The sequence below is a fragment of the Hypanus sabinus genome, chromosome 25 (genome assembly GCF_030144855.1).
Source record: "Hypanus sabinus isolate sHypSab1 chromosome 25, sHypSab1.hap1, whole genome shotgun sequence".
Lineage (NCBI taxonomy): Eukaryota > Metazoa > Chordata > Chondrichthyes > Myliobatiformes > Dasyatidae > Hypanus > Hypanus sabinus.
In genome coordinates, this window is record NC_082730.1 from 1,411,017 (window position 1) to 1,423,735 (window position 12,719).

A 12,719-nucleotide genomic window follows, 5' to 3' on the forward strand; every position below is an offset into this window, starting at 1 on the left:
TATGTGGGACCTTATCAAATGCCTTCTGAAAATCGAGGTACACTACATCCACTGGATCTCCCCCATCTAACTTCCTGGTTACATCCTCGAAAAACTCCAACAGATTAGTCAAGCATGATTTACCCTTGGTAAATCCATGCTGGCTTGGCCCAATCCTATCTAGATATGCCACTATTTCATCCTTAATGATGGACTCTAGCATCTTTCCCACCACCGATGTCAGGCTGACAGGTCGATAGTTCTCTGTTTTCTCCCTCCTGCCTTTTTTAAAAAAGTAGGATAACATTAGCCATTCTCCAATCCTCAGGAACTGATCCTGAATCTAAGGAACATTGGAAAATGATTACCAATGCATCCGCAATTTCCAGGGCTACCTCCATTAGTACCCTAGGGTGCAGACCATCTGGACCTGGGGATTTGTCAGCCTTCAGTCCCATCAGTCTTCTCATCACCGTTTCCTTCCGAATGTCAATCTGTTTCATTTCCTCTGTTACCCTATGTCCTTGGCCCATCCATACATCTGGGAGATTGCTTGTGTCTTCCTTAGTGAAAACAGATCTAAAGTACTCATTAAATTCTTCTGCCATTTCTCCGTTTCCCATAATAATTTCACCCAATTCATTCTTCAAGGGCCCAACATTGTTCTTAACAATCTTCTTTCTCTTCACATACCTAAAAAAGCTTTTAACCATATAACAATCACAGCACGGAAACAGGCCATCTCGGCCCTCCTAGTCTGTGCCGAACTCTTAATCTCACCTAGTCCCACCTACCCGCACTCAGCCCATAACCCTCCACTCCTTTCCTGTCCATATACCTATCCAATTTTACCTTAAATGACACAACTGAACTGGCCTCTACTACTTCTACAGGAAGCTCATTCCACACAGCTATCACTCTCTGAGTAAAGAAATACCCCCTCGTGTTTCCCTTAAACTTCTGCCCCCTAACTCTCAAATCATGTCCTCTCGTTTGAATCTCCCCTACTCTCAATGGAAACAGCCTATTCACGTCAACTCTATCTATCCCTCTCAAAATTTTAAATACCTCGATCAAATCCCCCCTCAACCTTCTACGCTGCAATGAATAGAGATCTAACTTGTTCAACCTTTCTCTGTAACTTAAACCCAGGTAACATCCTAGTAAATCGTCTCTGCACTCGCTCTAATTTATTGATATCTTTCCTATAATTCGGTGACCAGAACTGCACACAATATTCTAAATTTGGCCTTACCAATGCCTTGTACAATTTTAACATTACATTCCAACTTCTGTACTCAATGCTTTGATTTATAAAGGCCAGCGTTCCAAAAGCCTTCTTCACCACCCTATCTACATGAGACTCCACCTTCAGGGAACTATGCACTGTTATTCCTAGATCTCTCTGTTCCTCTGCATTCCTCAATGCCCTACCATTTACCCTGTATGTTCTATTTGGATTATTCCTGCCAAAATGTAGAACCTCACACTTCTCAGCATTAAACTCCATCTGCCAACTTTCAGCCCATTCTTCTAACCGGCATAAATCTCCCTGCAAGCTTTGAAAACCCACCTCATTATCCACAACACCTCCTACCTTAGTATCATCGGCATACTTACTAATCCAATTTACCACCCCATCATCCAGATCATTTATGTATATTACAAACAACATTGGGCCCAAAACAGATCCCTGAGGCACCCCGCTAGTCACCGGCCTCCATCCGGATGAACAATTATCCACCACTACTCTCTGGCATCTCCTATCTAGCCACTGTTGAATCCATTTTATTACTCCAGCATTAATACCTAACGACTGAACCTTCTTAACTAACCTTCCATGTGGAACTTTGTCAAAGGCTTTGCTGAAGTCCATATAGACTACATCCACTGCCTTACCCTCGTCAACATTCCTCGTAACTTCTTCAAAAAATTCAATAAGGTTTGTCAAACATGACCTTCCACGCACAAATCCATGCTGGCTACTCCTAATCAGATCCTGTCTATCCAGATAATTATTAATACTATCTCTAAGAATACTTTCCATTAATTTACCCACCACTGATGTCAAACTGACAGGTCTATAATTGCTAGGCTTACATCTAGAACCCTTTTTTAACAATGGAACCTCATGAGCAATACGCCAATCCTCCGGCACAATCCCCGTTTCTAATGACATCTTAAAGATCTCCGTCAGAGCTCCTGCTATCTAAACAAACCTCCCTCAAGGTCCTGGGGAATATCCTGTCAGGACCTGGAGATTTATCCACTTATAAATTTCTTAAAAGCGCCAGTACTTCCACCTCTTTAATTGTCATAGGTTCCATAACTTCCTTACTTGTTTCCCACACCTTACACAATTCAAAATCCTTCTCCTTAGTGAATAGCAAAGAGGAGAAATCGTTCAAAATCTCTCCCATCTCCCTCGGCTCCACACATAGCTGACCACCCTGATTCTCTAAGGGACCAATTTTATCCCTCACTATCCTCTTGCTTTTAATATAACTGTAGAAACCTTTTGGATTTACTTTCACCTTATTTGCCAAACCAACCTCGTATCTTCTTTTAGCTTTTCTAATCTCTTTCTTAAGATTGCTTTTACATTCTTTATATTCCTCGAGCCATTCCTTTACTCCATGCTGCCTATATCTATTGTAGACATCCCTCTTTTTCTGAACCAAGTTTCTAATATCCCTTGAAAACCATGGTGCTTTCAAACCTTTAACCTTTCCTTTCAACCTAACAGGAACATTAAGATTCTGTACCCTCATAATTTCACCCTTAAATGACCTCCATTTCTCTATTACATCCTTCCCATAAAACAACTTGACCCAATCCACTCTCTCTAAATCCCTTCGCATCTCCTCAAAGTTAGCCTTTCTCCAATCAAAAATCTCAACTCTAGGTTCAGTCCTGTCCTTCTCCATAATTATATTGAAGCTAATGCTATTGTGATCACTGGACCCGAAGTGCTCCCCAACACATACATCTGTCAGCTGACCTATCGCATTCCCTAACAGGAGATCCAACACTGCCCCATCTCTAGTCGGTACTTCTATGTATTGTTGCAAAAAACTATCCTGCACATATTTTACAAACTCTAAACCATCCAGCCCTTTTACAGAATGAGCTTCCCAGTCTATCACCACCTTACCTTGTGTTTACTACAAATATCTGCTATCTCCTTACACATTTGCTCTTCCAACTCATGCTCCCCATTAGGTGGCCTATAATACACTCCTATCAGTGTTACTACACCCTTCCCATTCCTCAATTCTACCCAAATAGCCTCCATAGAGGAGCTCTCTAATCTATCCTTCCAAAGCACCGCCATAAGATTTTCTCGGACAAGCAATGCAACACCTCCTCCTCTGGCCCCTCCTACTCTATCACACCTGAAGCAACTAAATCCAGGAATATTTAGTTGCCAATCACACCCTTCCTGCAACCATGTTTCACTAATAGCTACAACATCATATTTCCAGGTATCAATCCACGCTTTAAACTCATCCACCTTTCTTACAATGCTCCTAGCATTAAAATAGATACATTTAAGATACTCTCCACCCCCTCCTCCCTTTTCATCCCTAATAATGCATTCAAATTTATTATCCTTTTCTTTCTTCTCCCCTACATCTTCGGGCTGAGCGCATCCCTTCTCCATCACCTGCCTTTCCTCCCTCACACACTGTCTATTTACTTGCTCTACTGGTGAACTAACCTCCTCTCCCATGGTTTCCTCAAATTGATTCCTGCCCCCCCCCCCCCCATCTTACTAGTTTAAAGTCTGCCCTATAGCCCTAGCAAACCTCCCCGCTCGGATATTGGTCCCCCCAGGATTCAAGTGTAACCCGTCCTTCTTGAACAGGTCACGCCTGCCCCAGAAGAGGTCCCAATAATCCAGAAACTTGAATCCCTGCCCCCTGCTCCAATCCCACAGCCACGCATTCATCCTCCACCTAATTCTATTCCTACTCTCACTGTCGCGTGGCACAGGTAGTAATCCCGAGATTACTACCTTTGCGGTCCTTCTTCTTAACTGCCTTCCTAACTCCCTATACTCTCATTTCAGGGCCGCTTCCCCTTTCCTACCTATGTCATTGGTACCTACATGTACCACGACCTCTGGCTCCTCACCCTCCCACTTCAGGATATCTTGGATGCGATCAGAAACGTCCCGAACCCTGGCACCAGGGAGGCAAATTACCATCTGGGACTCCCGATCACCTCCGCAGAACCGCCTGTCTGAACCCCTGACTATCGAGTCCCCTATTACTATGGTCCTCTTTCTTCTGTCCCTACCCTTCTGAGCTACAGGGCCGTCCTCTGTCACTTCCACCAGGAAGGCTGTCCCCCCCCAACAGTACTCAAACATGAGTACATATTGTCAAGGGGTACAGCCACCGGGGTATTCTCTAGTACCTGCCTCTTCCCCTTCCTGACCGTGACCCACCTATCTGCCTCCGTGGCCCCGGGGTGACCACCTACCTCTCTATCACCTCCTCACTCGTCCCTGACCAGGCGAAGGTCATCAAGCTGCAGCTCCAGTTCCCTAACTCGGTCCCTCAGGAGCTGCAGTTCGGTGCATCTGGCGCAGATGTGGACGTCCGGGAGGCTCGGAGACTCCAGGACCTCCCACATCCGACACCGAGAACAACAAGCTGCCCTCACACTCATACTTCCCGAAAAACTGAAAAATAACAAGAACTAAAAGATAAGCCTACTGTGCCCTCTTCAGCCTAAGCCCCCTAAGCGTCAAGCCCTACACTCTGCTCCCGGCGCACTCCGCTGCCCGCAAACGAAGCTGCCCGCTTCTTAAGGCTGCGTTCTTTTTATATCTTCCCTCCTTCCAAGGCCTCCTCACGCGCCTGTGCAGTCCTGCCTCTCAGAACTCCGATCTGAGGCGCAATTGGACAATTTGAAAATGGGCGCCGCCGCACTTCCTCTCAAAGCCTCACTGTCCTCTTCCAAAAGAGGACATTTTGCTATCTTCCTTTATATTTCTGGCTAGCTTGCGTTCGTACCTCATTTTTTCTCCCCTTATTGTCTTTTTAGTTAAGTTCTGTTGTTCCTTAAAAACTTCCCAATCATCTGTCCTCCCACTCACCTTAGCTCTATCATATTTCCTTTTTTTTAATGCTATGCAATCTCTGACTTCCTTTGTCAACCACTGTGGCCCCTTTCCCCCCTTTGAATCCTTCCTTTTCTGGGGGATGAACTGATTTTGCACCTTGTGCATTATTCCCAAGAATACCTGCCATTGCTGTTCCACTGTCTTTTCTGCTAGGCTATCCGTCCAGTCAACTTTGACCAGCTCCTCCCTCGTGGCTCCATAGTTTGCCCTGTTCATCTGCAACACTGACACCTCCGAGCTGCCCTTATCCTTCTCAAATTGCAGATAAAAGCTTATCATATTGTGATCACTACTTCCTAATGGCTCCTTTACTGCGAGATCGCTTATCAAATCCTGTTCATTACATAACACTAAATCCAGAATAGTCTTGTCCCTGGTCGGCTCTCGTACAAGCTGTTCCAAGAATGCATCCCGTAGGCACTCTACAAACTCCCTATCCTGGGGTCCAGCACCAACCTGATTCTCCCAGTTCACCTGCATGTTGAAATCCCCCATAACTACTGCGACATTACCTTTGCCACATGCCAATGTTAACTCCCTATTCAACTTGCACCCAATATCCATGCTACTGTTTGGTGGCCTGTAGACAATACCCATTTGGGTCCTTTGGCCCTTACTGTTCCTCAGTTCTATCCACACAGATTCTACTTCTCCTGACCCTATGTCCCCCCCTTGCAAAGAACTGTATCTCATTCCTCACCAACAGGGCCACCCCACCCCCTCTGTCCACATTTCTGTCCCTACGATAGCACTTATACCCTTGTACATTCAATTCCCAGGTCTGATCTCCCTGCAGCCATGTCTCCGTTATCCCAACAACATCATAGTTACCCATTCGCACCTGGGCTTCAAGCTCATGGCCTTATTTCTGACACTTCGTGCATTCAGGTATAGAATTTTTAACCCATTTCTCCTCTCTCTGTTTGAATCGCTGCCTATTGTGCTTAACCCAGCTCCCCGAACTCCCATCGGGCTATGCGCCCCTAGAATTTTGTTGTCCTTCCTAAATTTACTTATTCTTTCAACACATTTAACTCCATGTCGAATCTTTGTGGGTGGAGATAAGAACTACAAAAGTGAAAAAACATCATGGGAATCATCTATAGGCTTCCAAATAGCAAAAATGTGGAGATGAGATTGCAAAATGAACTGGAAAAGACATTAATAAGGGTAACGACGCAATTGTATGGGGGACTTCAAAATGCAAGGGAATTGGGAAAATCAGATTGGTTTTGGATTGCAAGAGGGGGAATTTGTTGAATACCTGCAAGATTTTTTTTAGAGTAGATTGTGTTTGATCTTACTCAGGGCAAGGCTATGTTAGATTGGGTGTTGTGCGATAAAATCCAGATTTTATTAGGGAGCTTAAGGTAAGGGAACCATTGATCATAATATGATTGAATTCATATTGCAGTTTGAGAGGAAGAAGCATAATTCACATGTATCAGAATCGCAATGGAATAAAGGGAATTACAGAGGCATGAGAGAGGAGCTTGTCCAGGTGGATCGGAGGAGGATACTGGTGGGGATGGCGGCAGAGCAGAGATGGCAGAAGATTCTGGGAATAGTTCACAAGGTTCAGGACAGATATATCCCACAGAAGAAGTTGTTAGATGGTAGGGGGAGGCAACTGTGGCTGACAAGGGAGGTTAAGGACTGCATTAAAGCCAAGGAAAGGATATATAACGTAGCAAAAGTAATTAAGTTGGATGGTAAGGAACTTTTAAAAATACAACAAAAGGTAACTAAAAAAGAACCCATGAGAAGGAAAAAAATTAAATATGAATGCAAACTAGCCAATAATATAAATCAAGATACCAAAAGTTTTTTCAGTTATGTATTGGACCACTGGAAAGTGATGCTGGTGGTAGAAATGGGGAACAAAGAAATGGCAGATGCATCTGCCTTCACTGTGGAAGATACTAGCAGTGTGCCAGAGGTCTGTGAGTGTCAGGAAGCAGGAGTGAGTGCCATTGATATTACAAAGGAAAAAGTGTTAGGCAAACTGAAAATCTTAAGGTGATTAAGTCACTTGGACCAGATGGACTACATCCCAGAGTTCTGAAAGAAGTTGCTGAAGAGATAGCAGATGATCGTTCAAGAATCACTTGAGTTTGGTATGGTTCTGGAGGACTGCTAATGTCACTCCATTCTTTAAGAAGGGAAGTAGAGAAAAGAAAGGAAATTATAGATCACTTAGCTTAACCTCAGTGGTTGGTAAATTGTTGGAGTCTTTTATTGAGGATGAGGTTCCGGGGTACTTGAAGGTTAATGATAAAATAAATCAAAGTCAGCATGGTTTCTGTAAAGAGAAATATTGCCTGACAGATCTGTTAGAGTTCTTCGAAGAAATAACCAGCAGGGTGGACAAAGGAAAAGCAGTAGATATCAGTTACTTGAGTAGCATTGGTGCCCCCAATTTAACCCATGGGTGAACAGCCATCACCGGCCAATAGTGTGATACTTAAGTGTAATAAGGCGTAATGCCCCCCAGTACACACTTGCAACACAAATATCAGACAATACACCAAAAGCGAATAAATAATTGCAACTTTATAGTTATTTCTTAGTGATGGGTTAGTAGAAACAGATAACCCAAAGGCACCAAATCTGTAAGTTCATGAGTTTGTGCACGTAATATTTTAATACATTGGAGCTCATGCCTCCGGTTTCATCCACAACAACCTTCCGAGCCTTCGGCCACCGTCCGAACCGCCGATGTCCAGTATCCACCACCCTGAAACTGCTGTCCGCTCCACACACGTCCATCCTCCTTGCTCTCCTCCCAAAAAAGACTGCGAACTTCCACTCAGTTTACACATACAAGATAGCATAACAATTCTCCATTGGTTAGTTTCCCCCCCCTCCCTTATTTGTGGTCATAACCCAAACATTCCAGACACAGAAACCTATTTCAGCACTGAATAACATTACAGAGAAGCCATTTTGTTAGCCTGAACAATTAACACCACAGTTACTGGTACTGAGAGCTGTACGTTCTTCCCCACCAAATTTAGTCATGCCCTCATGACACTCAGATAATTCGCCAGCCCTTCCTGCAGAACACACAGCCGAATCCAAGTGCAGAAATCAGTGACATAACTCCCCAAAACAGTGGAGATCATACCCTGTTCCCCAGGTGTTACATAGGCCAACCTATCTGGGGGGGGGGGGCGCCTCCTTCTCTGAGACCTGCGCACCCCCTCTTCTAACTCCTCCACCTCGGACAATACTTGAGACTCATGGGAACTACGAGGCAAACCCTCCTGTGAATGGTCACCCAAGCCCTTCTGCACCTCGGAACCCGCTATCTCTCCCTCGGGCCCCACATACTCCCCGCCAACACCCAGTGGTTCTCCCGATGGCCCATCACTAGCCCCCCTTACCCCGTCTAACCCAGTGGAGGAAGGGCCAGGAACCTCCTCCTCCATCACAGGGGCATCAGCGAATGGCAGCATGTTCCAATCATCCCAGTCACTATCCTCCGAGTCAGTATCCCTCACAGGGGCTGGGCCGGGGCCCGCTTCTCCCGGGGTGGGCTCTTCCTCCACCCTACGTGGATGCAGAGTCCTGGTACGAGGTGCAGCCGGCATCTCGGGCTCCCACTCTACTGGTACATCTCGCCCCAGGGGCAACAGATGATTCCGATGGAGAATCTTGTCGGGCCCCTTCCCATCCTCGGGCTGCACTTGGAAGACCAGTAAGTTGGGCAACTGACTCTCCACCACATAGGGTGTGCCCGACCAACGATCAACCAGCTTGTGCTTCCCAGGCAATTTATGAGGACTCGGTCTCTCGGCAAGAGTTGGAAGAACTTTACTTTCTGGTCATATCTCCTCTTATTTCCCCGATCCTGCTGGGCGGCCGCCTCCCCAGCCAACTCATAATCCCTTTGCAGCTCCTTCTTCATATCAGCCATATACTTCAAGTAAGGCTTTGGCAATACTTCATCCACGGCTGTCCCGAAGCAGAGGTCAATGGGTAACCTTGCCTCGTGCCCGAACCCGAGCAGCCAGTAGCATGATTGCGTGTACAGTCGTAGCTGTGAACCAGATGTCCAATATGTTGACTCCATCGACTCTCTTTGCTGATCTCCGGAGCCCCGAGCGTGTCCAGCAGGGTCTGATTAAACCTCCCCAGATGGGGGTCACACTGCGGGTGATAGGGTGCAGTCCTCGATTTCTCAATTCCCAGCATATCCAGTAACTCGTAGATGAGCTTACTGTCAGAGTCCTGTCCCTGGTCACCATGTATCTGCCGGGGAAGGCCATAATGCACAAAATACTTCTCCCATTGCACTCTTGCCACTGTAGTTGCCCTCTGATCCTTGGTGGGGAACGCACAAGCATACCTGGTGTAATGGTCCGTGATGACTAAGACATTCACCGTGTTGCTGGTATCGGGTTCCATGGTCAGGAAATCCATACACACCAGGTCCAAAGGCTCTGCAAGTGTGACAAAGGAGCCTGCATAGGCAGCGTCTTCTGGCGTATGCAACGTATGCAGGACTTGCAATACTCGTTGACCTCCAAACTCATTCGAGGCCAATAAAACCTGTCCTTGAGCAACCCATAGGTCTTCTCCACCCCCAAGTGTCCAGAGTCATCGTGCAGTGACTTCATCACAACCCTCCCATACTTCTCAGGCAGGACCAGCTGCCAACACCGAGGTCGGTCCGGGGTGACGTTAACCAGTATAACATTCAGTTCTTCAACCTCAACCGAGGCCAATCTCTCAGTAACAGAGACACTGAGCAACGTTGAGTTTTCTCCACCCGGACCACGTCCCCCTTCTCAGCTGCATCCCAAATAGTGCCAATGCCAGGGTCATCTCACTGAGCAGCTGCACTTGGATTTTCAGAAAGCATTTGATAAGGTGTCACACATGAGGCTGCTTATCAAGATAGAATTCCATGGCATTACAGAGAAGCTACTATAAGTCCATAAGATATAGGAGCAGAAGTAGGCCATTCGGCCCATTGAGTCTGCTCCACCATTCAATCATGGCTGATCCAATTTTTCCAGTCATTCCAACTCCCCTGCCTTCTCCCCATATTCTTTGATGCCCTGGCTAATCAAGAACCTATCCATCTCTGCCTTAAATACACCCAATGACTTGGCCTCCACAGCCACACGTGGAAACAAACTCCACAGATGTACCACCCTCTGATTAAAGTAATTTCTCCACATCTCTGTTCTAAATGGATGTCCTTCAATCCTGAAGTTGTGCCCTCTTGTCCTAAACTCCACTACCATGTGAAATAACTAATCTGTTAAGGCCTTTCAACGTTCAGAATGTTTCTATGAGATTCCCCCTCTTTCTCCTGAACTCCAGGGAGTACAGCCCAAGAGCTGCCCAATGTTCCTCTTATGGTAACCCTTTCATTCCTGGAATCATTCTTGTGAATACGGGCTTGGATAGACGAATGGCTGACAGGCGGGACACAGCAAGAAACTGCCTAGAATCCCCCAACTGCATAGCCCTCTATTTTTCTAAGCTCCATGTACCTATCTAAGAGTCTCTTAAAAGACCCTATTGCATCCATCTATACCGCCTTCACTGGCAGTGCATTCCACGCACCCACCACTCCGTGTGTATAAAACTTACCCCTGACATCCCCTCGGTACTTACTTCCAAACACCTTAAAACTATGCTCCCTCGTGTTAGTCATTTCAGCCCTGGGAAAAAGCCTCTGGCTATTCACGTGATAGCAACAACAGCAGCAAAACAAGTCCCTTTCCAGCCTTGGATCCACCCTGCCACCCACAGCTTCTTGTTCGTCCAGTCCCGATGAAGGCTCTTGGCCCGATACACCGACCACTCACTCCTCTTCACAGATGCTGCCCAACCCGCTGATATAATGGTGAGAAGGCAGATGTATGTGGTTGAGTGGGATCTGAGATCAGCCGTGATGGAGCAGCTTTGATGGGCTGAATAGTTTAATTTTGTGATCAGTTTGTCGTTGAGACTAATAGGGATCAGCTATGCTGGATTGGGTGTTATTTAATGAACCAGAGGTGATTAGGGAGCTTAAGGTAAAGGAATCCTTAGGAGCCAGTGATCACAGTATGATTGAGTTCAACTTGAAATTTGAGAGGGAGAAAGTAAAGTCTGACGTAGCAGTATTTCAGTGGAATAAAGGAAATTACAGTGGTATGAGAGGGGAATGGTCAAAGTAAATTGGAAGGAGATGCTGGCAGGGATGAAAGCAGAGCAGAAATGTCTTTTGTTTCCTTGAAAAATAAAGGTGCAAGATGGATGTATTCCAAAAACAAAGAAATACTCAAATGGCAAAATGGTTACAACCATGGCTGACGAAGACAATGCTCTAAAGTAAAAGCAAAGAGGGCATACAACCAAACAAAAATTAACAGGAAGGCGAGGATTGGGAAGCTTTTAAAACCCTACAGAAAACAACTAAAAGAATATTTGGAGGGAAAAGATGAAAACAAGTTAGCAAACAATATCAAAGTGAATAGTAAAAACCTTTTCAAGTTTAAAAAAATAAAAGAGAGAGGAGAGTGGATATAGGACCACTAGAAAATGAGTCCCGAGAAATAACAGGGAACAAAGAGAAAGCAGATGAACCAAATGAGAATTTGGAGTACTTTTTATGTTGTATATAAATGATTTAGATTATGGTTTAGATGGCTTTGTTGCAAAGTTTACAGATGATATGAAGATTGGAGGGGCAGGTAATGTTGATGAAACAGGCTGCAGAGGGATTTAGACAGATTAGGAGAATGGTCAAGAAAGTAACAAATGAAATACAATGTTGGAAAATGCATGGTCATGCACTTTGGCAGTAGAAATAAATGTGCAGACTATTTTCTAAATGGGGAGAAAATCCAAAAATCTGAGATGCAAAGGGACTTAGGAGTCCTTGTGCAGACACTGTAAAGGTTAACTTGCAGGTTGAGTTGTTGGTGAGGAAGGCAAATACAATGTTAGCGTTCATTTCAAGAGCTCTAGAATACAAGAGCAGGGATGTGATGCTGAAGCTTTCTGGTGGGGCCTCACCTTGAATATTGTGAACAGTTTTGGGCTTCTCATCTAAGAAAATGTGTGCTGGCATTGGAGAGGGTTCAGAGGAGGTTCACATGGATGATTCTGAGAATGAAAGGTTTATCATGTGAGGAACATTTGATGGCTCTGGGCCTGTACACGCTGGAATTTAGAAGAATAAGAGGGGATCTCACTGAAACCTTTTGAATATTGGTGGTGAATTTGTGGAATTTGTTACCATGGGCAGCAGTGGAGGTCAGATCAATGAGTCTGTTTAAGGCAGAGATTGATAGGTTCTTGATTGGCCATGGCATCAAAGGTTATGGGGAAAAGGCTGGGGAGGGGGAAATGGGATCAGCCATAATTGAATGGTGGTGCAGACTAAATGGGCCAAATGGCATAATTCTACAATGTTTTATGGTCTAATTTCTCCCCCAACTCTGCCATCCCTTCACACATACCCTACCACCCTCTCACTTTTCCACTTACAACCTCACCATTCTTCTCTCTCTTCCTACCCCTTCCCAACCTCCCCTCTCCCTTCCCTTATGTTCCTCTACCCCACCTCCCCTACCCACTTCTCCCTCTTCCTTCCACCCAC

At 45.4% G+C, this 12,719-nt stretch overlaps 1 protein-coding gene across 11 annotated transcripts in view; it reads left to right on the forward strand.

The window, feature by feature from the left end:
* The window catches only part of ppox (protoporphyrinogen oxidase), a 53,874-nt gene that overhangs the window by 39,132 nt on the left and 2,023 nt on the right, over positions 1-12,719 (forward strand). For 9 of the 11 annotated variants that reach the window (XM_059949878.1, XM_059949876.1, XM_059949877.1 and 6 more), the window contains one exon: positions 5,893-12,715. The exons of the other annotated variants lie outside the window; for them this stretch is intronic. In XM_059949878.1, the coding sequence (XP_059805861.1) occupies positions 5,893-6,248 (356 nt within the window). In that variant the 3' untranslated portion in view covers positions 6,249-12,715. Of the gene's footprint in view, positions 1-5,892; positions 12,716-12,719 lie in introns of those variants that run through there. 11 annotated transcript variants of the gene reach the window in all.